Source organism: Eupeodes corollae, chromosome 3 (genome assembly GCF_945859685.1).
Source record: "Eupeodes corollae chromosome 3, idEupCoro1.1, whole genome shotgun sequence".
Lineage (NCBI taxonomy): Eukaryota > Metazoa > Arthropoda > Insecta > Diptera > Syrphidae > Eupeodes > Eupeodes corollae.
Window position 1 is genome coordinate 52,995,077 of NC_079149.1, and position 27,856 is coordinate 53,022,932.

At 34.3% G+C, this 27,856-nt stretch overlaps 2 protein-coding genes and 1 non-coding gene across 3 annotated transcripts; 1 reads left to right on the forward strand and 2 right to left on the reverse strand.

The window, feature by feature from the left end:
• The first annotated feature begins 5,066 nt into the window (after positions 1-5,066).
• Positions 5,067-5,160, forward strand: Trnay-gua (transfer RNA tyrosine (anticodon GUA)). Its single transcript has 2 exons — positions 5,067-5,103; positions 5,125-5,160. It is a non-coding gene; the product is annotated as a tRNA-Tyr (tRNA).
• A 6,773-nt stretch (positions 5,161-11,933) lies between these two features.
• Positions 11,934-16,680, reverse strand: LOC129951292 (tetratricopeptide repeat protein 37). Its single transcript, XM_056063377.1, has 14 exons — positions 16,481-16,680; positions 16,313-16,393; positions 16,126-16,253; positions 15,882-16,077; positions 15,228-15,823; positions 15,097-15,174; positions 14,735-15,035; positions 14,370-14,672; positions 14,060-14,244; positions 13,812-13,994; positions 12,709-13,743; positions 12,470-12,644; positions 12,211-12,395; positions 11,934-12,130 (listed from the first exon to the last, which is right to left on the reverse strand). The coding sequence occupies exons 1-14, from the start codon at positions 16,568-16,570 to the stop codon at positions 11,971-11,973; spliced, it is 3,696 nt and encodes a 1,231-aa protein (XP_055919352.1). The 5' UTR covers positions 16,571-16,680; the 3' UTR covers positions 11,934-11,970.
• Positions 16,681-18,800: 2,120 nt separating this feature from the next.
• Positions 18,801-27,381, reverse strand: LOC129952240 (inorganic pyrophosphatase). Its single transcript, XM_056064733.1, has 5 exons — positions 27,151-27,381; positions 19,973-20,091; positions 19,220-19,767; positions 19,044-19,153; positions 18,801-18,973 (listed from the first exon to the last, which is right to left on the reverse strand). The coding sequence occupies exons 1-5, from the start codon at positions 27,359-27,361 to the stop codon at positions 18,942-18,944; spliced, it is 1,020 nt and encodes a 339-aa protein (XP_055920708.1). The 5' UTR covers positions 27,362-27,381; the 3' UTR covers positions 18,801-18,941.
• Between the last annotated feature and the right edge of the window lie 475 nt (positions 27,382-27,856).

Sequence of the window (27,856 nt, forward strand, 5' to 3'; positions counted from 1 at the left end):
TCGTGCTTCTCAATCACGAGAGCAAAGTGAAGCAGCCCGTGAAACAGCTCGGTTGGAAATGCAGAATCGTCGAGCGAACAACAGAAGGCAACAAATAGATAATTTGCGACGCAGAACAAGATATTTAGGTGATTTGAATCCAGCAGCGTTTCGAAAACACGAACTTATCAACAATGTATTTCCAAATATTATTTCTAACTACAAAAATAGTGAATGGTTGAGTGAGCGAGCAATTTTAGCGGCTAAGAATAAAGATGTAGATGACCTGAACTACATAATTCAAAATAAGATCATTGGAACAATGCATTCATTCAAATCTATTGACTGCGTCACAAATAAAGATGAAGCCACCAACTATCCAATTGAATTTTTAAACTCTTTGGACGTGCCTGGCTTACCACCGCAAAATTTACGCCTAAAGGTTGGCTCCGTAGTAATCATGCTTCGAAACATAAACCAACCAAAACTGTGCAACGGTACGCGTTTGGTGGTTAGTAAATTGATGAACAATGTAATTTACGCTACGATAATGATAGGAAAATTCAAAGGTGAGGAAGTTCTCATTCCGAGGATCCCGATGATCCCAACCTTTATGCCGACTTCAATTTCCGATACGTCTTGCATTTGCCATGACCATCAACAAATCACAAAGCCAATCCTTAAAAGTTTGTGGTTTAAATCTAGAACATTCATGTTTTTCCCATGGTCAATTATACGTGGCATGTTCACGGGTCGGAAGACCATCTGCGTTGTTTGTTTTTGCGCCTGATAAAAAAACAAAAAATGTCGTGTATCACAAGGTACTTAAGTGAAGAGCAACCTATGTACTAAAATACAGAAATAATAATGAATGATTAATGTAGTTATTTCATTTTTGTTTGTATTTTTTCCAATAAAAAAAACACAATCTGCTTATTTATTGCCATTAAGGCGGAAAAAAGTTCGTCGGGTCAGCTAGTATAAAATATAATTCAAGTCTCTAGCGTTTTTGGTTCGTAAGATATTTAGGGTTGAACAAAAATGTCATGTCAAACTGCTATGGTAAAAAAACCACACACGCAATTTTCTTGAGAACCCTTTCTGCATTTTTCTGCCTTATTATCTGTACAACAAAATTGATTTGAAATCGATATCTTTTCTGGTTCTTGAGCTATGGACAACGAAAAAAACGTTGCGAACGTACGGACGTACAAACGTACGTACACACGCACGCACAGACATCTTTCTTTCGACTCTAGGAACCTTGAAACGTCGAGAAATGTTAAATTTTTTAATTTGACAAATCGGACCCATTACAATAACTTCCTATGGGAAGTTAAAAAAAAATCTACAAATCATTATGGGCCTTACCAATAATAAATCGCTAAACACACTTAGCCTTCTATTACAATATCCACTACATTCTCTGTCAACAAGAAAGCATTAAATTGACATAAGACAAATTTGCAAACATAAACAAAAATATTTGATTAAAATTAAGTTCAAAAACACTCTATATAAAGATATAAATCCTGATTCCCGGTTTAGCTTGTAGGCAAACCAAGATGTCTACCGAGGATTTATATCTTTATATAGAGTGTTTTAGATTAAGTTTTGAAATTGATTCGGACGATTCAATAATGGAAGATTATACAAAAACAAAAAGTATACAAAAACAAAAGTGAACCATTCACAAAATATGACGATACCGAGTTTTATCTGCACTATAGGTAAATATTTTTGTTTTCCAGCATAAACTTAAAAAAATAAAACAAATAAATTCAAGATTTGATAAGACAACTGCTCGATTCATTATTGATCGTTTGCGGGAAGACATCGGCTCGGCTACCAACAGAGGTGGTGCAATTTCAAGTGAGCTAATTGTATTGACAAGGGACTGAGATATATAGAAGGATGTTGGTAACAAATCTTAACTCTTGTGACGTAAAAAGCATTTGTTGCGTATGCTGTCAAAATGACAGTGCAAACCATGGAGTTTAATTTAAGTGTCCGTTTATAGTTGAGTTTCCCAACAATAAAATTTAACTGGGCGTTAGCCCTTGAACCAACTATTAAAATATTTATTGGTATGCCAAAATATTTGAAACCCAGTTAAATAATTAAGTGAGCTTTAATTTTGATTATTGGTAAGGCCCTACGCGTCGATACTAAAACGGTGAGATGCTACTTAAAACACATATAGTAAAAGTTTCGAGATTATGGAGCGGCCTGCTCACTAAAAGATTATGGAATTAGCCTTTAAAACGGCCGCTGTGCTGCTGTCATAACACTATGGGCCTTACTAATAATTATTGACTAAACAAGCGTTTAGATAAACGCCACATTAAACTTTAGAGACGAGTTTATTTGTGTGTTAACCAATAACCAAACTAAACACGTCTTTAACTAAACTGTGCTCTATTACATTATTATCTAATACATTTTTCCCAAACAGACAGCTGCTGTCGAAATGACATTCCCCACGTTCTGGATGCTAACAGATACGTATTTGTTTTATTTATGAAATGTCAGCATAAAAGTTTTTAAGTGAAATTATTAAAAGTACAAATAAATTATGAGTTCCGTCGATACATACATTATTAATGATATAAACATTTTGGACGAGATGTCACAATCCCGAAGAAGAAAAAAAATTCTTTTGCTACCAACTGTCAGAATGACAGCACAAACATGACGTTTACACTAAATCACGAAGTTAAACACGCGTTTCTCTACTCTAAAATTTAGAGTGACGTTTAGCGTTAAGCTGACTATTAATTTGATTATTGGTATGGTTCATTATTTAGAGTCCACTTAAATATTTAAGTCGTCACTAAATTTGATTATTGGTAAGGCCCTATATATTCACAGCAAAATATTAATAATTTACTTTAAGTTTTTATTAATTTCTTTTTCTATAAAACCAATTATTAACCATTAATTAAGATAATATTTTACCTTTTTTTTATTATTTTTGTACTAAAACTAAAGTATTGTTTATAAATATTACGAAGTTTAATCCTTAAAAAAAATTTGTAAAAAGAAAATAAAATAAATTAAACACAACACATTTAATTCCGAATTGAATAAAATTTTATACTCATTGGTGAAAATGGCCTCTTTTGACATTTGGCTTCGTCGACGTATTGAAATTGTTAACATTTACTACGAAAATGCATTATAGTCCAGTTAATAAAGGTTTTCACCATAGACAAACCATATATACATATATGGTGGGTCTATGGTTTTCACCTCAAAAAACATCATTGAAGTTTGGCACACTTACTAAAGGATGTCTGGTGATGACCCAAAAAAAAGTCCCCAAGAATCCGCCGTGAGCTCTAGCGGCAGTTAAGAGAAACTTGGAGATTATTTCAGTTTTACACGTTTGTCTCGAAAATAATTATCGTATCAAAAAATTTTGTTCTACAAAATTAAAGCTTATTAAATTTTACAAATATAAGGGTTTTTCTGGTTTATCTTCAAAACTATGTGTCGTATCAAAAAATAACCTTCTACAAAATTAAAGCTTATTAAATTTCCTAAAGAAATATGATGTTAATTTGTTTGTACTTTTTTTATTTTGTAAAATAATGGTATGCATTTTTTTGTAATTGTCCACAAAAAAAACTGTAGTATTCAATTTTTATGTCCGTTTTTACTCCTGAAACTCTTTGGCCCACTATATGGCTCATTGCCTGCATGCCTAGAGAATAAATGTTGAAGCAAGTTACTTTATCATCTCTAACGATGCCACTCGCTATTGACATGATTTCATTAATTTCTAACTGGAAATGGAGGATGACTTTGGAACCAATTTGACAGCTTTGGAATGTCTGTATTATCTCTTATTTTACGTGCCTCCCCAAAATTTTCATGTTTCTTATTAGTAGAGTGATGAGCAAATTTTATGAGTAGTAGTCAGCTCTAGAACCCATTTCCTAAGTACACTATCAGTGATTCCACGCCCTGTTGCAAAGCCACCCATACTTTTCATTACACGCATTAGAGTTTGTTCAATTGTCTGGTCCGACCACATCCCTGTCCAAAATCGGTCAGTTCTTCTCATAGTAAAGTAACCTTCTTGCACAAAGCTTTTAAATTCATCTGAGGTCATCACAGAAGGCAGTTTTATCATGTCCTGAAGTCTCCAGGGGGCATGGAAATATGAAATCATATTCTTCACACAAGTAATATGGGCATTCCAATCACCAGGACGCTAAACGTGAATAAAATCTTTAAGAAATGTAATCATATTAAACAACTGAATCCATAAGGCTGCTGCTGGTCCATTAGATTTTAGTTGAAACGTCGAAAATATCAACATTTTTAATAGATTGATTTAACCGATTCCAATAAAATTAAAAATAAACTAAAAGAAAAGTGCTCGTTTATATAAATATATAAGTCATTACCTTCAATTTAACACCAGACAATACAAATTTGACTCTTTCCACTATTTCAAAACCTCGAAACAAATTTTTTAATGATGAAAACCAATGAAAGCTGTCATTGGTTTTTATCATTGATCGCATTCACAAAGCTAGTGGCTACGTAGTCAAGGGATTCTGATTGGCTAAATCTAACTACAAAAGTAGTTGAAATTTCCCCTCCGACGTAGTGTACAAATTTCGGCTACAAAGTTAGTGCACACGGGTTTTGACGTTTCACAATCAGCTGTGGGTAAGGACACAAGAATTCAAAATGAAATTAACCTTTCGGTATTTAAAACAAATATAATTCAATTATATTATATCTTCTATTTGGTTTTATTGAATTTAAAAAGAAAAAACAACAATTTAAAGGTCTCAAAACACAAATGTTTCTTATTTTATATATTTGTATTTGTCAATAATATGACAGTTCCTGATTGACTACCTTTGTAGTGCAATTTTGCATTCACAAAGCTAGTTGAATTTTGACTATGTAGCGACTAGCTTTGTGAATGCGACCATAGTCAAATATTAGTTTAACAATTTGTTCGGATTAACTTCAATGACAGCTAGAACTGGCCCTTATTATCTTTTTTAAACCTATGTTTTTTTTTATTTATTGAATTACGAAGTTTGACACCCAATTTTTAACAACCTTCGATAGCTCAGTTGGTAGAGCGGTGGACTGTAGAGTTGAAAAAATGCAATAGATATCCATAGGTCGCTGGTTCAAATCCGGCTCGAAGGATTGGGTTGATTTTTTTATTTTTGTTTATGTATATAAATACACACTCGATGATGTTTGTTAATATTATTATGCCAAAACAAAGCGTGAGCATTAAGAAAGGGAAGGGAGGTGTCGGTACACATTGGTTTTGAATTCCTAAATATTGCAACGAGTGGGAGAGAGAGAGTGTGGCGCATTCTACATTAGCATAGTACGGCTAATAAGAACAAATCTCTGTACAAATGAAGTTGGGCTCGAGGGTATACTGATTTGTACTCATGGATGCTCGAGTATTACAGTTGAATTACTTGAGGGGAGGAACGTAATTGGCTACTTCTTTAGAGCGCAATCTGTGTTAATCTGTATTTAAGCAATGTAAGTGTTTAGACGGTGATATTATCAGCAAGTATATAAGCCGTTGAAGATCCACATCTGAAGAGCAGGGTTGTGGATCTAATGTGAATGTGAAAAGCTTAGGGTACGAAGGAGGGATTCGTAAAACCGAATTGTGATACTGTCATATTTGCGAATTTGACATACCTATATACATATGTACATATTTGCTATAAAATGTTCGATAGATCTACAAACTGTTTAGGTTATAAAGATGAATGCCCAAAATTTTACGAGATTTCCTCACTGAAAAAGTTTGTCAGTTCTTGTAAGCCTAAATAATTAAGTAATAACTTTACAAGAACAATAAACAATGAAACATGGCTTTAATTTCAACACATTTATGTTTGTGGTTTAAGGATCCAACTTTGTTCATATGTACATACAGTGAGTGCCATTAATATTCGTTTTTTTGGGGAGAGTACGATAACTTTGGCGCCGAGATATAATAACGGTTTTTGGTAGAGGGGCTTAATACAAGCATTTTTTACTATGGGAGGGGGGGTCTATCTCCCCCCGTTTAGGCGGTAGGGGCAATTTAAAAAAACATGTACTTTAAATGGAAAAAAAATAATTAAAAAATAACGGTAATACTTACAATTAAGTATTATACCTTTTTTTAAAGCGAACACTTGTGTCTAGTAGCTTGTTTTTAAATCAAGTCAAAACTATGCATAGTTTGCGAAAAACACTGTTTTAAACTCAAAATTTGGTCAAAAAAAAGTTAAAAATATGGTTTAGAGTGTAATATTTCGAAACTTTTAGATTATCTACAATTTTTTTTTTTTAGAATACATTGCCCTTATTTATTTTTTAACGAAAACTGAAAACTAGATGTTTCTATGTCTTCTAGTTTTTGAGAAAATTGAAAATTACCAAAACAAAATATTTCAATTAAATTACTTTTTTTATATCCAGTTTATTTAGATGCATATGAAATTTTGCATGCACTCACCGAACCTTTCACCCTCTCCACCTTGCACCCACCCTAACTCGCACCTACCCCAAATCCTATAGTGAGCCCAAGCAGGGGGGTTGCATCTTAGGCATCTTACTGTTTGCATTAGAAATTTCGTATATACCTACATATGTGATTGTTGTTTTATTTTGGTTTTGGGGTTTTTAAAACTACTTTTTAAAGAGTTTTTTTGGTATTTACTTTCAGGATAATTGTTAAAGATTAGGTCATTTTGTGAGTCAAGTAAAGCAATTCATTTAGCATAACCCAGAATGCACCACGAGGAGGTAGAATTGCATTGCATTCCGCGTCCCAGTCAGTTAGTTTTTAAGTAAGTCAGGAGTTATTGAAAAATAGTCACGTTAATTTTCAATGTGTTGAAGGTATGTAAGTCTCGTCAATGAATTCATCGTCCGTACTAGTGTCACTGTGGAGTTCGTTAAGTTCGTCATTGATGGTCAAGAGCCGTGGTTGTTTTGGCGGTAACACATCTTCTAGGTGTTCACTGCAAACGTCGGGAGGGTCGAAGTGCTTTAGTTGCAGACCTACACTTTCTTGTCCATTAACCAAACATGGGTATACTTTTTTCATATCTAGTAAGAATTCCATTATTTGGGATCCCAAATCGTCTTTATATTTTTTTTCAAGGCAATATTTTCTATAAAAGAAAAGTGCCATATATTGATGGATGTGGAGTGTGGTTTTGCGGCATAAAATTGTTTTTTTCAGAAGTTTATTTTGATTTTCTAGATCGTTTATTGTGTTAGTCTTATCGGCTTTGTCGACATATTCGCCTTTGCTGTGGTTTGTTACGCCATGACTAGTAGAACTGGAGAATAATTTTTCAACACCTATGTATTGGCGTGCGCTGTCGGTACAGATACGACTTGTATTGGGGTTAACATATTTATGAATATAAGGCCACAAATCTTCCCTACATTTGGAATTGACTTTAAAGAAACGTCCGACTTTATCTTCTTTGCAATATAGCCCCAACACTACAATTGTCATCTGTTCTGTGACACGGCCTTTGTGGTATTTTCTTTTCGTTAAAAATGTTTCATCGATTTGAACCGTTTTTTCTTCACCGCCAATATTAATATCAATATGGGAGGATATTATTTCGGCTATTTCCCGACAATAATTATAGTAATCTATGATGGTAGATTTACTTAATTTATCTTTATTGTCGTGATTTCGCCAAGCGATTAATTGCTAATTTGAGAATTTACGAAAATATTTAAAACAAAATCCTTAAATTGTAGCTTAAGATTTAATTAATTACCTGGAAAACCATGTTTACAGGCATTTTAATCACAAAAGAGATAATTATAGCAAGCACTTCATTTATCTCTAGCCGACATTGAGGGCCATGGAAAAATGTTCCTATTGATGGGTTGATTGTATTTCTACAAGTTTTGTCACCTTTTCTTTTTGAGCCCTTTTTTGAACATCGCCAAAACCAACCGAACTTTGATCTTTTTGAATTTTCCACGGTCATTAAAATATCACAACACAGAGGTGGAGTAGACGTTTTGGAGGGAATTAACCCGATTTCTTCCAAAAACGCGAAACTTTTTTCGTTTGTTGATACCAAATCCCCAAACGAACAAAAAATCGAAAAATTATTTAATTTTGGGTGAAGAAGTGGATGTTTAGCCGCCATTTTTAAAAAGGGAATCCGACTTATTCAAACGTTAAATGGAGAATGGCTTTGGTAAACAATAACCTGCACCAAACTTGTTAAAAAAAACGGTTAAACATCAAATGCTTCCTCTTGTTATTTATGATCTAACTATATAGGTACATACTTTTTACTATGGCTGCATTATATGTGTGTACATAGTTATATGCATATTTATGTATGACATAAACATATGTGCATGTTAAGAAACTACGAGAATTTGCTTCCATTGTGTTGTTGTAAAGGTAATGCAAATTTTTTTATAATGCAATACATTTTTATGCTCAAATATATTAAATGTTAAAGTTTTTGTCAAGTACCTAACGGTATATTTAGAAAAAAGAGATTGAAATGGACATGACATATATGTACATATGTTTATGTATATAATATCAATTATTTTTTAATTCAGCTTATTTAAATGCAAAAAAAACTTTGAATGCACCTCATCTTGCACTCACCGAACCTTGCTCCCTCCTCACTTTGCACGCACTCCAACTTGCACCCACCCCAAATCCTATAGTGAGCCCAAGCAGGGGGTTGCAGGGTGGCAGCATGCCCCCCTCTTACGGATCCCACTGTTGCATACAACCAAACTTGCACCTACCATTGTTACTATCAAAATAAGATTTTTGAAGCAAAAAAAAAGAATTAAATTAAAATAGTAGTTGTGGTTATTTTCAATTTTCTCAAAAACTAAAAGACATAAAATCATCTAGTTTTCAGTTTTCGATCAAAAATAAATAAGGGCAATGTATTCTAAAAAAAAAAATTGTAGATAATCTAAAAGTTTTGAAATATTACACTCTAAACCATATTTTTAACTTTTTTTTTTACCAAATTTTGAGTTTAAAACAGTGTTTTTCGCAAACTATGCATAGTTTTGACTTGATTTAAAAACAAGCTACTAGACACAAGTGTTGGCTTTAAAAAAAGGTATAATACTTAATTGTAAGTATTACCGTTATTTTTTAATTATTTTTTTTCCATTTAAAGTACATGTTTTTTTAAATTGCCCCTACCGCCTAAACGGGGGGAGATAGACCCCCCCTCCCATAGTAAAAAATGCTTGTATTAAGCCCCTCTACCAAAAACCGTTATTATATCTCGGCGCCAAAGTTATCGTACTCGTGCCGTTTTTTTTTTGTTTCTTTCCATAAAAACACTTTACTTTTCACTTTAAACTTAAAAAAGTTAAAAACTAGTTTTTCTTTAAAATATTTTGTATTTAATAATTTAAATATATATACATTTTTTAGTTAAAATAGCAAATTAACAAAATAAATTAAATAAAGAATAAGACAACTAAAAAAGTAACACTTCATTAATATTCGTTTTTTTTACATTTGTATATACATTTTTTAATTCATGTTTCTTACCATTGATTTTAATATTTTGTTGGATACCCTTGATTGGATAAAACTCCTTCCAGTCGCTTGAGCATATTTTTTATAATTGTTTGAAGGTATTCCATGTCAATTTTGATTCATTCTTCTTGAAGCCGTTGCTTTAGTGCACTTATTGAAGAGACAGGGTTTTCGCAAGCTCGACGGTCCAATTCATCCCGAAATTCTCGATTGGGTCTGGAAATTGTGGAAGTGTTTGAATAACTTTTTGAGAGTTATACAGAAGCCATTCCCTTACAACATTCGCCTTGTGCTTCGGCTCGTTGTCCTGGAAAAATTTGAAATTACTTGAAATACCCATTTTCTCAGCACATCAGAAGTTTCTTCTATCGTGCCACAGAAGGATCGCCAAGAAGATCGCTTGGATTTCCTTAGTGCCTTCTTGTAGATTCTTAGGGACTCTTTGTAGGAGTCCCAATGAGAGGCTAGTTTGGCCCGGTTGAAAAGTTTCCTGCATTCCTTCCTGAGCGAGTCAAGCTCTGAGGCCCACCATTGTCGTTTCCTCTTTCCTCTTGTGTGTATAAGTGGACAAGCAATTTCTAGCGAATTATTCATAGCTGAGGTAAGGTCATTGACGTTGTTGTCAAGTTCATTAGCGTTAGAGGAAGGACTAGATGTCCAGGTTCTAGTGAACTCTATAATGAGTTCCTGTATGAAGCCCAGTCAGTTTTCCGATAGTGTCGAAAAGTCAATGGCCTCGGGTTATCATCCACATTTATATTGAACTGGATATATCTATGATCAGAGAACGAGTGTTCTTTGGATACTTTCCAGTCCAAGATCATATGGTGTATACTATCTGAGACAAGAGTTATGTCTAAGACTTCTTGTCAAATTTTAGTTATGAAGGTTGGTTCATTTCCAACACTCCCAATAATTAGGCGGATCCGTTGCCTTTCCGCTTCAGCGACGACTTTCTCCAGGGTTTTTCCAGGGAGAAGGCCAAGGTGGTCATGACCAAGAAACGCCGACACCAGCCAGAAACTTCCTTTGGTTGTTTCCAGCCTAGCTACGGTGGTATCTTTGTCACTGAAACGATGGAGTAAAAATACATTAATGCTACGTTTCAATAGTATGCAAGATCTAGGTTCACCGTCACTGAAACTGGATTGTTTCCTGATGGGATTGAGAGGGGTGCTGGTGTTGTGCACCCGAGGCCGTTTTGGTGTCGGTGCGGCCCCCTCAAGAGACCTTTCTCTTTTGGACGTAGAGTCCTTATTGGATCTTGTTGTAGCAAGGATGCTTTTGGCCCATTCGACGCTAGCGGTTTGCTGCGGTGTCCTTTCAGCCCCCGATGATGCACCAGAGGCCTTTAAGATTTTCGCCGTTTGCCGCCTTTGTCTATTAAGGCCTTTTGAGAATTTTCCATTTCTGGAAGTATTCTCATTAGTAGTGGTAGGGCCATTTTTCACAACCCTGCCACTACTGAAATTAGGTATCGCTACCTTTATATTCTCGTTGCTACCAACAGCAGAGGAGGGTCAATGGTTAGCCACTACTCCCTTCTCTGTGTTGGCCGCAGGCTTTGACGCCAAGCTGCCGCCCGGTCCTGAAGAGATACCGGTCTCAATTGTTTTTTATTTTTGTTTTTGTTGTTAGTTTTATTCATTTTGGTCCAACGAGATGCGAAGAAAAAATGTCCGTCTGCACAGATTACCTAGAGTGAGAAGGAGTATTGGAGATAGGACCGCTGCTAGCTTTTTCGCAATTACAACGTGGGATGTGAGATGGGAGTTGGTTACATAAACGTAGGCTGGTATGCCTTGTTTATGTGTGAATGGATGATGATTTTGGGAAGGTAGAGGGATAAGAACGTCCTTTAGTTTCAGGACTCATCTGGAGAAAATTCTCGAGAATCATTGACCTTACTCAGCTTCTACAACTCGACAAGTTCGACGTTCAGAGTAGAACTGATGATAATGACACTCACTGTACATAGATTCTTTCCATTCCTAAAATATTTGTATCGATCTTAAAAATTCAAAATTTTACTCACTTTTAAATATTTTGAGACAAATTTCCCGAGGGCACCATTTATAGCTTCTCATTATCTAACCCCTTCTGTTCTTCTTTTTCGGGTTTTGATTGTAAAAAACGACCTATCACAAATACTATTACATTACTCTATTTTCAATCTTAAATTAAAATAAAAATTCAATAGAATCTACGACTACTAAATATTTCGGCTGAAATATTTTGTAACTTGTTTTGAAGGTTTAAGATTTTTCACACGAATCTTTCTACTATTTCAATCAAAAATTCTTTAACTTACATTAAATGTTGCTTTTCATTATTGTTTTGATATGTATGTACATCCTTAGGCTTTAATCAAATTAAATTAAAACGCACAGTGTTCTTTTAAAAAAGCATTATTTTTCATTCAATATTAATCAAGCTCCAACACTCACAGCCAAAGCATTCCACGCATCTTTGTTTTGGGGACATAAGTGTATGGCTCGTTGAATGAGTTTCATCGATTTATTTTTATCCACAGCTTTCAATGCTCTACTGGCCGTCATCAAAGAATGTGCATCTTCCAAACATGAACTTCTACAAAACACAAACAAAATAAAGGAAATTCCCAAAAAAATATTAATTTTAAAAATATGTTTTGGAAATAAAAATCATACTTTTTGGTGCTACTGTGCCCTAAATCGATAGCACTCAATGCCATTTGACTGATGGCCAAAAAATACTTTCGCATTTGTCCATAATTCTCCAATAAATAATTTGCCAGAACCTTCCTCAACTCGGCACATTGGGGATACATATGAACTCGAGAAATGAGATAAGTAAGTCCTTTTCTCGTTTGATTCTTTAAAAAGAAAAAGAAATAAATACAATTTAAAAACTCATGATAAAATTAACATATCATTATTTTGAACCTACGTTTTTGAGATGATACTGTGACGTAAGGAACGCAATGTGAGCACAATGTTCTAGAGATCGTTCATACTTTTTCAATTCACACAAAATTGTCTCAGTCAGTTGATTGTCATGATGGAGGATCCCAAGAGCACAGGCCGAATAAAGAGCTTCAATTGGTGAGTCCTTTAAGAGAATACTAAAATCGAGCAATAATAAATTAGTAAACAAGATGCAAAAAAACTAATAATGATGTCGCTTACCATTGGTATAGAATAGTCTTAGTATCAGCTTCACCCTGTGAGGAATACACCATCGAAGCCATTGCCACTAAAATCATAGCTGCTTTATCTTCCTCGCTTCCAGCTACACTCTTGAGAATCGAATTATAAACGGAATAGGCTTCTTGATGCTGTCCCGCTCGGAAATAGGCCAAAGCCAGACCAACAATCGGCTGGAAACTTGCCTCTGACACTGAATTAAAGGCATCAATTGCTTTCTCAGGCTCATTGTTCTTTAGGAACATATATCCCAAGTTTGTGTAGAGCTTATTTCTCGCATCGGGGTTTGCAGTTTTTACTGCTTGTAAGTAACCACGAATAGCTGGACGCCAAAGCTGATGTTGGGCATTGAGAAAACCTTGATAGGACAGTGCTTCCGGGGAGCAGTTGTCCTCCTCAACAGCAAAGTACCAATTGATCGCATCCAGAGCAACTGTTCCGGCGAACATCAAATCGATTGTTCGTTTGAATCTCGCTTCCTTGCGCTTCTCTGGATCGCAGAGAATACTGCACACCCAATGAGCATAGCCAATGGTCGATTCTAAATGGTATTCAAATTGCTGACAATGTCTAAAAAGATCAAGGGCCTCCTCTTCGTCGGCAATGATTTCAGCTATCATCGCCTGACCAATCCATGCATTTGGATATATTGGACTCGATTGCTGTGCTCGTTGGAATGCTTTGTTGGCCAATTTAATATCACTCAACTTTAAATAGAGCACTCCAAGATTTGTCCAGGTTGTGTATGACTTTCGATCCATCATCAAAGCCTGGATGAAGCAGTGCTGCGCAAAGGGCAAGTCGTTGATTGCTTTGTGGGCATTAAAAACTCCAAGTGCATTCCAGTTCTCCCAACGATCACTCTGATGAGTTATAGCCATTTTACAAGCCTTAACTGCCAGATCTAGATGCTTGACTTCGTTATTTGGTTCAAAATTGGCGCTATAATATGCGCAAATCGACAGCTCATACCACAGAAATGTGTTCTCAGTCAGTTTCAAGGCACAAGTATAAAATCTGTTATTATTAAATTATGAAGGTGAAATAAGCTCGAAGACTTACACCAAGTTTATTAAAGTGCTTACCTTGTGGCAAGAGCTAATAACTGCTTTCGATCCAGCACAACTATATCATCGTCACTTTTTTTTGCCAATTTGCCAGAAACTTCTAAATGAGCCTTGGATGTGGGCAGTAATGCAACTTGAACGAATGTACTCGCCACCAGTCGCCACAACCAGACCATATCGATTTTGCCAATTATAAAAGCTCTAGAATACAAAATAAATAAAATTGAAAAATTATAGATAATGTTAAAGATTAAACTCTTTTTAACCTCTCTAAATATTTGACAGCTTGTTGAAGATGATGCTTGCATCGACCAAGACGTTTTTCAAGCTTTAGATTATTGGCCAACCCAATGTGAGATTCAGCAGCACCCTTCAAGGCAGGTAGATAGTCCGGATGCTCAGCCAGTAGTTCGTCAAATTGTTCAATAGCTTCTGTATACATTCGAACTGTCTATCAAGTTTATTAAATAAGAAGTTGTATTTAAATGGGAAGTTTAAAAACAGCTTAACCAAAATAATTATCTTCCTTAATTGATTTTTAACACATGTTAAAAAGTAATGGGGATAGAAACTTACCATATTAATCAAAGCAACTTGTAATTTAGCATAGACGTTTACTGGATCAAGATCAAGAATTTTCTGAAATACTCTGACAGCTGAATTATAAGACCCTCTCTCCCTATAAGCATCACCCAAGCACTCCCAAGAGACGATTGCAGTAACATCAAACTTTAACGAATCCCTAAACGAATTAATTGCTCCATCATAATCCTTAGCAGTTAAATAATGTATTCCTAATTTGAAATATGCCCATTTTAACATTCCAGTGGGACTCTTTTCCAAGGCAGCCAACAGAAGTTTAAGATTCTTTTCCTGAAACTTAACAAAAAATATTCTTCAGTTTTAGACTTTTCTATGGAACCGATAGATTTGAGTTTTACTTCTTCATCTCCAGATTCTAGATAAATTGAACTTAAAAGATCAACACCTGCTTCGTTGAGAATATTTAAACTTGTGCATTTTTCAAAACATTTAATAGCTCGAGTTTGATCCTTCAAAGCCAAGTAGATTTTCCCTAGATATTCAAAACATTCAGCTCTGTATGGTCTTAGACGAGCAGCCTTGAGCATACATATCAAAGCAGAATCGTAGTTTTGAACCAAAATGTTCTTTTCTCCCTTCAAAATCAGAACTTCGTAAGATTCTTCATTGCCTAACTTTTCTAAAGCTTCTGTTGGTGACCTGTTTTTATATTGATTGTTTATTAAAAAAGGAAAGATCGAACAGGTTTTTCATGACTTACAACTTATACTTGGCTTCCAAAAGCGGAGTCAAGGAGAGACCCTGCAGCTTCTTCTCTTCGCCAAGTCGGCGGTAACACCTGAAATGAGAATTCAGCAAACAATCGAATTTTAACCCCAAACAAAACCTTACCTTGCCAGAGAATCTAAAACCTCTTCACTTTGATCAACAGTGACGAGTGTTTCTATGGCTTTCCTCAAGTCATCTGGACTCCTAGAATACGACATGCACACTGCATACTCTTTTGCCCAGCCCAAAGTTTTAACAATAGGGGCAGCTAAGGTATACGCTCCAATTTTTATTTCCGTGTTGGCCATTAATTGCATTGCCACTTTGTAGCCCGGCTGAATCTGATTTACTTGATTGAGCAAACTTCTAGCTGTGGCCATTTGATCTGAGTCAAATGCCTTAATGGCTTTAATGAGAAGAGCTAAACTGGATTGTTTATTGAGGTTTTCCAATTTCTCAGCATAGAAGTCAATGGGCATTTCCAGAGCTGACAAAACATCCTGGTTAGCTAAGTAATTCTCACAATAAATCTTACAGATCCACTCTAGAGAACAAAGTTCGTCAGGAAAGATGTTATACATGCTATCGGATGTTTTTAATAGTTTTTCCAAATCGTTTTGCTTATAAAGAAGCTTTAAATATCTCTGGAAGAATTTAATTTGCATGCGAGGATCACTGCTATCGCTGACGTCTATGGCAATTTCAAGACAGGATCTGAACTGCAAATGACAAACCGTTATTTTTTAAGAATTTAATAATATCATAAGGCTCTTTTACTAAATCCAGATCACTATCATCGATGTCATCTTGTATAACCCAAAGTTTTGCCAAGTTTAAATAAGACGATTGTTTGGTGTCTGTTGTTTGAGCGGCAAGAGCTGCTTTCTTAAGAACTTCAATGCACTTTTGGATGACTTTCGGCGAAGTTTTCCCAATGGATGATATTTTCTCGTAGTATTCAATTGACTTCTCGCTAAAACCCAATTTTATTAAAATTCAAATCAAAATATTTAGGACTTACGGAACGAGATCTAAAAGTTTTTCATAGATTTCAGGAAGTTCTTCTTTTGAAGCGCAATTCGCTAGACCCTGCAAAGCTAAAGTGGGTGTTGTGGAGCAGGTTACAGCTTTTCGTAAATGTATTGCTGCCTGGGTTGGAAAGTTTATGTTCAATATAGGATTATATGGCGACTTATTGAGTATCTTACTTGATTTTGATCTGTACTTTGATATGCAGCTCCAAGCAATATAAGACCCATGTAGTTCTTAGGATCAGCTTGGAGGATTTCCTTTATTTATAAAACAAAATGTATATTAATTGTAAAGAAAATGAAGTTGCCGGTAAGAAATGTAAATTAAGTGGACTGGACACATACCTGGCATTTCTGAATGGCCAAGGGGTTATTTCCATTTTTTATAGCATCACGGACTTCTTTCAATGATTGTTTGAGTTGTTTCGCGTCCATGATTATTTATTTGTTTTTTATCTACGAATAAAACAGTATTTTTAATGCTTTTTAATTGATAATAAGAGAATGCGACTTAATAAACACAAAAAACGAAAACTATATTTATGTGGAACAAATCAGCTGTTCCTGTTATTTGACAGTATGGTTTGAGTGCAAGTGGCTGCCAAAGTTTGAGAAGCTGCGGTTAAGGTCTACGTTGTACTTTTCATTTTAAGTGTGTTTGGTAACGTGGATTCATAAAAGTTTTAACAATTTAAAATTTGTATTTTTATGTACAAAAAATGGATTCATACAAAATTGATAGAAGTCAAAGTTAAGGTTAACAACGGAGGTCGAGAAAAACTTATTAACTATTATAAAACTCTTAAGACATATTTATAATTGGAAGTGTTTCGTATGCTCAGTAATATATACAAAATTTCATATGAATTTCTTCCTGAGAAAAGAATTTTTATGATTCGTTTTCTGAAGAATTCTCCATCGTATAATTCAAAAAGAATAAAAAGAAATGCAAAGCAAATTTATTAGCTAGGTTAGAATGAATAGTGAACATTCAAATATATGAATGTGTTTGTGCAAAACTCAATTAGCTTTCAAAATTTAATTGGCCAGCATAGGACTTCCAACATCCAAATACTACAGACGTCAAAACCATTCTTTGAGGAAACCAAAAATTCACTCTATGGTTATCCTGGCTAAGTTGTGTGTTAATTTGCTTCTCCAAAGGATGTCCATTGTCAAGAAAAAGAGGAATTAAATTTTGACCTAGAGGGTACGTTGCATCTTTCTACAAGATGATAAAAAACTCTCGCACCATGTAGTCAACTAGGAGCACCTTCATAAATACCGACTAAGACAGCTCGATGGTTTCAAAGTCCTGTTAAAGATCATTCATTCATGTTTTTTTTTTAAATTGTTCAGGTAAAGGATCCAAATCGAAAAAAATATATGTCTTAATTTGACCCCAATTTAATTCAGTTTACCTCCGCCGGTTTACCTCTGCCAGTTTACCCCTGGACAGTTTACCACCGCCGGTTTACCTCCAGAGCAGGTAAACCTGGACCCAGTCAGCCTCGGTTTAATCTTGGTGAAGACGAGGAAATTCCATTCGTTCGTGCTGTATCGTGAGTCTTGGTATACGACCAGATCCCCCTCAATTAAACGCCGCCTACTGTTAAAGCATTCATAGTGAATCCTCTCACTGATTAAAGTCTGTGAGACAATTCAAGCACTATTCGGTGGCGATCTAGAATGTACAGGTGACATAAGGTACTTGAAAGTGAGGCAGCTTCAAAAAATTAGGTAGGTTCAGGCGACTTAAGGGACATAAAGTAAAGACAAGATTCAAGTATCTAACTGGCCAGCTGCCGAAAAATTGCATTCCAAGTAATGCAGCTTTATTGGAAAGTTAGGCAAACAAATCTCCCTAGCTATCAAGTCAAGTATACTTATGTCATAATGACAGCTGATAATGTTTTTCATTTAACTGAAAGCTGGACTTTATTACTGTGTAATTTATTTATTTTATGCATAATTCCATTTAATGTTTTGTGTAAAAGGGTTCCTTGTCAAATTTGAGAAGTAATAAGTAATATTTATTTACAACTGAAAATACTGGTTGTGATGGACTTGAAAGCTTGGTTACGAAGTGTTTTTTGTAGACATTAATGTTTTTGGTAATTTTTGTGCGATCAACAAAAGGTAGAGGTTTGTGAAGTAAAATTTCGAGTTTGAAATTTAAGACACTTGAAAAACTAACTAGTTGCTTCAGTCATAATTTACGTTCAAAGAATGCAGTTGACTGTCCCTTATGTTTTTTGAACCTGCTCATTGCCTTCTTATTTATTGGATAAATAGATTGGAAAGGTAGTTAAGACAAATTTCCCTAATTATTATTATTAAATAAAGTCTGCTTGTGACAAAACGGCATGTTTTTACAGGTTGTATGAACCTGCCCATTATTTCGCGCATATACATATTTTTGACTTAACTTATTTTATGCAAATCAAACCTCTAAGAACTATGGCGAACATAAACAAAGGTAAAAGGTTAATATTCCTTTGCAAGTTGACAAGAAATCTTTATATAAAAAGCTATCTATTTTTATGACAGTTGAAATGACAGCTGTTAAGTGCCAGCGCTACATACTTGAAACCACGAGATAAATTACCCTTTATGTCAACTAGATAAAGACATAAACGTCGAAGAAATAAAATAGAACAACATATGCAATTTTTTGTACCGTTCAACATTTATTTTGAATTAAATTCGATTACGACACGGATATTACGAATCAATCATATTGATAGCCTATTTTATACCACAAAACTTCTACACCTAGACACACTGTTTTTAGACTGCCAGAGTATTACTGCAGGTGAACAAAATGCCATTTATCAACTGTAAATAGAAAAGAAAGAAACCAACCAATAAGACATTCTAATCACTATTAAGATTTTGATACACTTACTAATATCGCCAATAGTCTCGACATCTCCATCAGTTGGAGCTTGTTCGATGATCTTATCAGCATCTTCTTGAGCAATGAGGAATGGGGAATCAGGCACAGCTGTGTTTGCGCTACATACAAAACAAAAATCAAAATCAATAAAGTTTTTTTTTGTTACTTCGAAAAATTTGTATTACCATGAAATAGAACCACCGTCTAAATCCTTCTTAATTAATCCAACCCAGAACTTATGGGTTTCGTTGATGATGTTTGTAGCAAAACTTGCATTCTTTGCTTCACCGTTAAATGCAAATTGATTCTCTGGCTTGCCATCTGGAATTTTGTAAATTTTGAACCATTCCACAGTAGCGCGAAGAAGTCCGGGGAAGAATTTATCAACATCTCCAACATCACTCATTTGGCCGGCCAGCGGATCATTGACATCAATAGCAATAATTTTCCAGTCAGTTTCTCCCTCATCGATAAGAGCAACTGTCCCAAGCACCTTAACTTGCATGACTTCACCGCGCTTTGCTACTCGAGAACCAATTTCAATAACATCAATCGGGTCATTGTCTCCCTTGCAACTGGTTGATGGTTCAATATGATCGGGATTCTCCCAGGTTTGTGGCAGAGCTCCATAATTCCAGATGTAGCCATGATGGGGGAAGCAGTTGGCAACAAAACGAAGTTTACCTTTTTTCACGTCTTGCTTAATAGGATTTAATGGGTTCTTAAGGCTGATCTGTTAATTGGGAATAGAACATTTATATTGAGTCACGAATTTTTATTTGTGTTTATGTGCATAGATAAACATGACAATAAATTATGAGTTTCTTTGATTATAACGACGCAAATTAGTCACCCCACTAAATACTAATAAAATCAAAACGTTTTATAACTGTTTATTTTACTGATTGGTTGATATAAAAATTTGTTTTTATTATTACCTCCATTTTAGCATTTGTCCATCGTGGCACCTCAACTACCATGTTATATACAGTCTTAGCCTGATCAGCAAACAATGGAATGTCGTGAAGGGGTGAAATGGCATTTCCAGCTTCATTTTCTGCAGAAAAAAGACACAAAACAAACAAAAAATATGATGATTAATAGACAAGTTAATTAACTCTGTTATCATGTTTTTAGACAAATTCATTATCATCAAGATAACGCTTCGCTATAAACATGCAACTTAAAACGAATTAAGTTCAAATTTTCAAAAATTGCAATAAATTCATTCCTTAGAATTTATAGAAATATCAACTAAATGAGGAAATTACTTTAATAAATTGGTTTATCCTAAGACCTATGATGAAAAAATAATTTTATAACAACCTGGAAATGGTTAAATAAGTACAATCTATGTTCAATACTACAATAACCATTTGTTCTGACAAGTTTTTGGCACGCAATCTTTCAATCATGAAAGAAGAAATATCTAATTGAAAATATCCTCTTTACCTAGGCTACTTACTACTCCCCTTAAAAAAGAGAAGACAAATAAGTCAAGTATTATTTACCTGTTTTTTCTTTAATTTCATCACGTTTTTAGCTCGGTTTAAAAGTGGGCATGATCAGGCGACATAAGGGACTTAAAAGTAAAGCAAGCTCTGGTATCTGATTGACTAGCTGCCCAAAATGACCTGCCAATTAAGGCATTTTTAATGTTAGTCAAAAAAAGTCTCCCTAACTGTCAAGTCAAGTCAGCTTATGTCAAAATAACAGTAAACCATGTTTTTCAATCAAGTAAAAGTTGAACTTTATTCTTTTTATGACTTTTTTATTTTCTGACCAATTTTATTTAATGTTTTGTGGAAAAGGTTTTCATGTCAAATTGGAAAAGAAATAAGTAATATATTCTTAAAATACAAATTAGAAATGTTGATTGATATGTAGCTTTCCTAAGGAGTGTTTTGTAGACAATATTGTTTTTGGTAGTTTTTTTTACGATGAACTAAAGGTAGAAGTTAATAAAGTAAAGTTCTGAGTTTGACATTTATCACACTTGAAAAAGTAACTAGTTCAAAGAATGCAGTTGACTGCAAATTAAGTCCTTTATGTTGTATGAACCTTTTATGCCTGTAAGAAGCGTATTAAGTGAGATATTCGCATTTAAAGTTTGATCATGGATTTTTGCCCATAACTTGTTGTTAAGTTGGTCTTATTCAAAGATAGGCACACCAATGGAAAGGGAATGATTCCTAGATCAAAATCCTGAAACCCTATAGGTGGTCTAGATCAAGAAATATTGGAGTTCAGCGTTGTCTTCAATAAATAATAGAATAAAGCTAATTAAACACGATTGGAAGATCTTCCAATGTTGGCCGAACTGTCAAAAATCTTCCAATAGCATCCAATTAGATCACAATTGCAAATTTTCTATCATGTAGAAATTGTCCGTTTTTTGGTAAAAAATTGGATGACCTTTGCCAAAAATTTTTTTTCCAATTCATGTTTACACGGGTAAAAGACTTTAGAAAACAAAAGAAAACAATTGGAAGACAATTTTCTCGACAGATGACAGAGAATGAGCAGGTTCAGATAACATAAACGACTTCATTTGGAGTCAACTTCATTATTTGAACGTACATTTTGACCAAAGCAACTGGTTAGTTTTTCAAGTGACATGAATTTCAAATACAGAACTTCACAAACCTCTACTTTAAGTTTATAGTACAAAAACTACATAAAACATAATTGTCTACAAAACACTCCTCAGGCAAGCTTCAAGTCAATCAATATTTGAATATTGTATTGTAAAGCAGTTCGTAGACTATCTAGTCTAGGGCTCATATTGAAGAGTTGTGCAATATATTGTACAAAATCCAATCCTTTTGATATTTATTGTGCAACCAAATTTATTGTATAGTTTGTGAACGTGTTTGCACAATATTTTGTCCATTGTTTTGAATTTTCATAGTGATAACATTTCAAAATGGAAAAACAATAACAATTAAAAAGAGAAACGCAAATTCATAGTGGAATTAATCGAAGTGTATGAAACTGTGCCTGCTTTTTGGATTGTGAAGCGTAAAGATTATTCCAACAGAAATGTTAAAAGTGATCCATACGAAAAAATGCTTGCAAAATACCGCAAAAGATATCCCGACGCTGATAAGGCTCAACTGATCCGAAAACTGAACTCTTTGCAAACCAATTACTGGAAAGAACTAAAAAAAATGTCTGATTCCAAAAAAAATTGTCTTATTTTGATGCGCTGCATTTTTAAAGGCATTAGAACAACTATGCTCTTCAAAGAGCAGCATGATGTTGAAGCACAAATAAAGAACTGTCAAATGATTTGTTGTGCAAAATATTGTTCAGTGTGGGATACCAGTCAATAATATTGTGCAATATATTGTTCAATAATATTGATAGTCTAGGGACCGCTTAAAGACATATTGCTTATTGCTTTTCCAAATTGACAAGGATTCCTTTTACAGAAAACATTAAAGTTGTACAGAAAATAAATAAATAATAAAGTTCAGTTTTCAGTTGAACGAAAAGCATGATAAACTGTCACTTTGACAGAAGTAGATTTTACTTGATAGTTTGGCAGCTGGCCAATCAGATACTAACACTTGCCTTACTTTCAAGCCCCTTATGTCGTCTGGACCTTCCCAATATGAACATTTATTTTAGAAGTTGGTTGCAAAAATATTTACAAAAAGTGAAACAATAATAAAGCAGACAATAACCACTATCTTGTAAAATTTTTTCATGCGTCCAATTCTTTTCAACTTCTTTTTCGTTATTTTGCCAAACGGTAACTTCTTATTTCTTTCGATTTTCATAGTTTTTAAATTTCAAAATATGTATATCGAATAAGTGGTCAATTATCCAATTATTTGAAAATACCAAAAAATGGAGTACAATCAATTGCAATAGGTGCGACAATTCTTTGATAGAAAATTTGGCTTCGATTGACTGTCATCTTCAACAGATAAAATTGGGTGTTTAAATAGTTGTTAGGAAATTGATTAAAAGTTTTGCCAAAAATCTGTGCCAAGAGTTCGTTTTCAGGAAGTGATTTTTCGAAGTGGATTGTCAACGCAAGAGTGCATTGCCTAGAATGAAACCGTATAAACCATAGTCTAGAAGCTCCATTCAATTTATATGTTACATTTTAGTTTATTAAATTCTTTAATCGATATTGGGTGAAAACTCAACGATAAAGTTTGGGTCAAGATGGCTTTTATCAACATCAGTATCTTTTTTGGGAAAAAGTTGTCTACTTTGACAGTCACTTAAAATTGGCGAGAGGAAATGTTCCATATTGCTCTATATTGATGGTTCAAAAGCTCGGTAAAACATAAGTTAAAAAAGAGATCTATGCCAATAAACATGAAATGTAGCAACTGCCGAAAGTGTGTGTTTCAAGATCCAACCAAATTTTGTCTTAATCGAAGAATTTCCAAGCAAATAGGTGGTCGCCTATTACTCTACCCTAACTAAACACCTAGCCACAATACTATTTTGGGATCGTAGAACGGTCGATGCGGAATGCAGAACACCAACAACAGACGCGAATCATAATAAAAACGCAAACGAGTGTTTTTTTATATACTATAAGGGGTTCTAAACACCCTTAAAATAATAAACACATGCGAGCAATTAGGAAATTAGAGGAGCGCGAAAAGCATTCCACATTTGCGTATTGAGGCTAAAAACAGAATCTCCATACTTCACATACGTTCAAAATTCGTCTCCAAGGTTAACTGATTAGTATTCCTTGTTTGAGGATGAATGGGACTAAAATGTTACTCTAGAGTGTTATTATTTAAAAGCTATATCCTGTTTAAATAACTGAACTTTTGACTCAAAACATAAACTGATGGGTCATCCACAAGTATAGATTTCATATCCACTGACTTTTTCTTGTTCTCAAACATGGGGAGTCAAACTGACTTCCGTGTAGATGTAGGGATGCTATATGCTTGTCTACAATCTGGAAGGAAGAAGACCTTACTCGCACCTCCACGAGGTGGCTCAGTGAGCAAGTTAGAGAAATCAGTGCAGCTAGATGATGAATGATACTGATCAATTCATAATTATTGAAAAAGACACAGCTTAGAACTGCACTGGGAAAATACTCAACTTGTGAGCGAATGCAAGAAGCTACGCGTTACTTCTTTCCTAAGATTAAATTTATACCCATGGGCCAGGGGTTGACTTACTGATACAAATTATACAAACCCAATAAGTATCAGTAAATATACAAGTCGAATGAAATGTCATCGATATTTAATATATGTTTAAAAAAGTGGAATTAAAACGGGCTATGTTACAGCCCCCTGGTTAATTCCAGGAACATGTGTTAGGATGGCCTCCTTGTGAGAGTATCGTGGTGGTTGTGGTTTATCCTATAGCATAGGGTATTGATTCAACATTACTCAAAAAATCAATATATAGATAGAGTAAGCCAATACCAAAGGCTAACAAGGAAGTGAATTTGTTATATCTTAGAAGGAGGAACTCACTCGAAGCGTTTCGCCAAATAAGAGAGAGTAAATCTTTGCGTAAATCCTTTTGGTTAATTTCAAAAACTAATCGAATAGGTATACAATGCGAGGGGCAGCAAGTGTAAAAACTTGCCGTCAAAATAAGGCTCATAACCTGGTGTTGATGTTGTAAGCAATTATTCTCTCTGTTCCCAAACATGAAAAATAAATTTTGTTAAGACTCTTTGGTCTTTCAAGCGGGGAGTGATACAAATGTATCTCGTTTTAAATTGTGGCGATATATTGCAAATGTGACTGTTAATACCGAATCCAATATGACATTTTTGCAATCCTTAAAACAAATTAGGTATTTCCTAAGACGAGCCAATTTTGAGGTCAAATAAAAATTAACTAATAAATACAAATACCAACAAATTACAACTTTATTTCATTTTCACATCTCACTTATCTTAAATTTTCTATTCCTTTATGAGAACTTTTATTAGAAGTCAGAAAAGTTGCCTACCATAGTTAGTTAACCTAGCTTTTATAACAAGATTCCTGTTTGAAAGACCGTCACGAAAGTCTGCAGATAATTACGAATTGTAGTTGAAATAAATTATTTTGTACCAAACCCTCATACAAAATATTTACCGATGATTCTCTCGTTTAAATTGAATGTCATATCCATGTTTATATTTAAAGTCTTTTCTTTCTACATAATTTACTGTTATAAAATATATAATAGCACATCAGGTTTGATCTTAAAAACTTTTGACTCAAAACATAAACTGATGGGTCATCCACAAGTATAGATTTCATATCCACTGACTTTTTCTTGTTCTCAAACATGGGGAGTCAAACTGACTTCCGTGTAGATGTAGGGATGCTATATGCTTGTCTACAATCTTAAAGGAAGAAGACCTTACTCGCACTTTCACGAGGTGGCTCCTGGTGAGCAAGTTAGAGAAATCAGTGCAGCTCGATGATGAATGATAATGATCAATTCATAATTATTGAAAAAGACACAGCTTAGAACTGCACTGAGAAAATTCTCAACTTGTGAGCGAACGCAAGAAGCTACGGGTAACTTTCTTCCTAAGATTAAATCTTACGAAAGGTGGTAAACAAAGGACTGCTTCCTACCCATTAGGCAGGGGTTGACTTACTGATACAAATTATACAAACCCAATAAGTATCAGTAAATATACAAATCGAATGAAACGTCAACGATATTTAATATATGTTTAAAAAAGTGGAATTAAAACGGGATATGTTATAGCCCCCTTGTTAATTCCAGGAACATATGTTAGGATGGCCTCCTTGTGAGAGTATCGTTGTGGCTGTGGTTTATTCTATAGCATAGGGTATTGATTTAATATTACTAAAAAAATCAATATATAGATAGAGTAAGCCAATACCAAAGGCTAACAAGGAAGTGAATTTGTTATATCTTAAAAAGAGGAACTCACTTGAAGCATTTCGCTAAATAAGAAAGAGTAAATCTTTGCGTAAATCCTTTTGGTTAATTTCAATAACTAGGCGAATATACAAGTCAAGGGGCAGCAAGTTTAAAAACTTGCCGTCAAATTAAGGCTCATAACCTGGTGTTGATGCTGTAAGCAATTATTCTCTCTGTTCCCAAACATGAAAAATACATTTTGTTAAGACCAAAGAGGTCTTTCAAGTGGTTATACAAATGTATCTCTTTTTAAATTGTGGCGATGTATTGCAAATGTGACTGTTATAGTCTCGACAAGATTTAAAAACACAATGACATTGTATGCATTATAAAAAGCCCCAACTTTCATGCTACGAATGGCAACAAAAACCTAACTTCCAGCTTTAATACCGAATCCAATATGACATTTTTGCAATCCTTAAAACTAATTACGAATCCAATTTTATGAGGCCGAACAAAAATAAACTAATAAATATAAATACTAACAAATTACAACTTAATTTCACTAACTTATCTTAAATGTTCTATTCCTATGTGGCAATGAGAACTTTTATTAGAAGTCAGAAAAGTTGTCTACCATAGCTAGTTAACCAACCTTTTATAACAAGATTGCTGTTTGAAAGACCGTCAGGAAAGTTTGCAGACAATTACGGTTTGTTGTTGTTGAAATAAATTAGTTTGTACCAAACCCTCATACAAAATATTCACCGATGATTCTCTCTTTTAAATTGAATGTCATATAGGTATGTGCATGTTTATATTTAAAGTCTTTTCTTTCTACATAATTTACTGTTATAAAATATATAATAGCACATCAGGTTTGATCTTAAAAACTGTTCAAGCCATCTATAAACCAATACGGTACAATATAGTAGCACTGTAGTTTCCATCGAATCAACTTCTATCATAATATGCTTAGCGAAATGGCATGCAAATTTGATGACGTGAGTTCTGTGACTATGACCCACCAAGGACAGAACTAGAAAGTATCCAAGTTGGTACCTCAAATGGCTTTCCGTTAGACAAAAAAAGTTATTCACGATTATCTACATTAATTAATTGAATTATTACGTAAAATGTTTAATCCAAATGCTTTTTAAACTCATAATCAATCACAAAAAGTATAAATCAATGATAAGAGAACTTAGACGAAAAAAAAAGAACTCCGGTTAATCTATTTTATTGACTTGGAAATTATATAATTTTAGTCTTATCAACTTACTAAAATAAATGCTGTAGTTGGTGGAGTTGGGTGCTCCCTTTTCGACAGTTGTATATTTTCCAGACATATTCACAGACGTGGAATAGAAATTTAATGTTGCAGCGATAGAAGATGATCTCGTGGATACAGTTTTGGCGAAATACGCGGCACGAATATTCGTCGATTGAAACACTTGCACTAGCACCGGTCGAATAAAACTTGTCAGCGCCATTTCCGTCACTTTTGACAGATGTAGCTTTTATTTTGCTGGTGTGTTTTTTTTTATATTTAGATGTCACATATTTGACATTTTAAATGCTGTGGTGGAATGGTTTGAGAAGCTTTGAAATAAAACAGTAGGTTACAAATTTGGGTACTTGAAGTTAATGGTTAGCACGCACTTGGTAGAATTAATTGTTTGTTGGCGGCGGTTGCATTGATCGAAGCAAAATGTTAATGCATACTTACAACACTTGAAAATAAAAACAATGATCAATAATAAATTAATTTGTATTAAACTTAATATAATGTAGTTTCTCTAAAGATAAAAATTAAAATATTTCCTGAATGAAATATTTAGTATTTTCTTTATACTTAACACTTCAAAAATGAGCTTAGAAGGAACATTATGCCAAATTCAACTTTTTGGTAGTTTTTTTCAGCCGGGAGCGGGGGTGGGCGGTCGAAAATGGTAATTTTTCGATTTTGGGGTCGAAGTGATAACCAC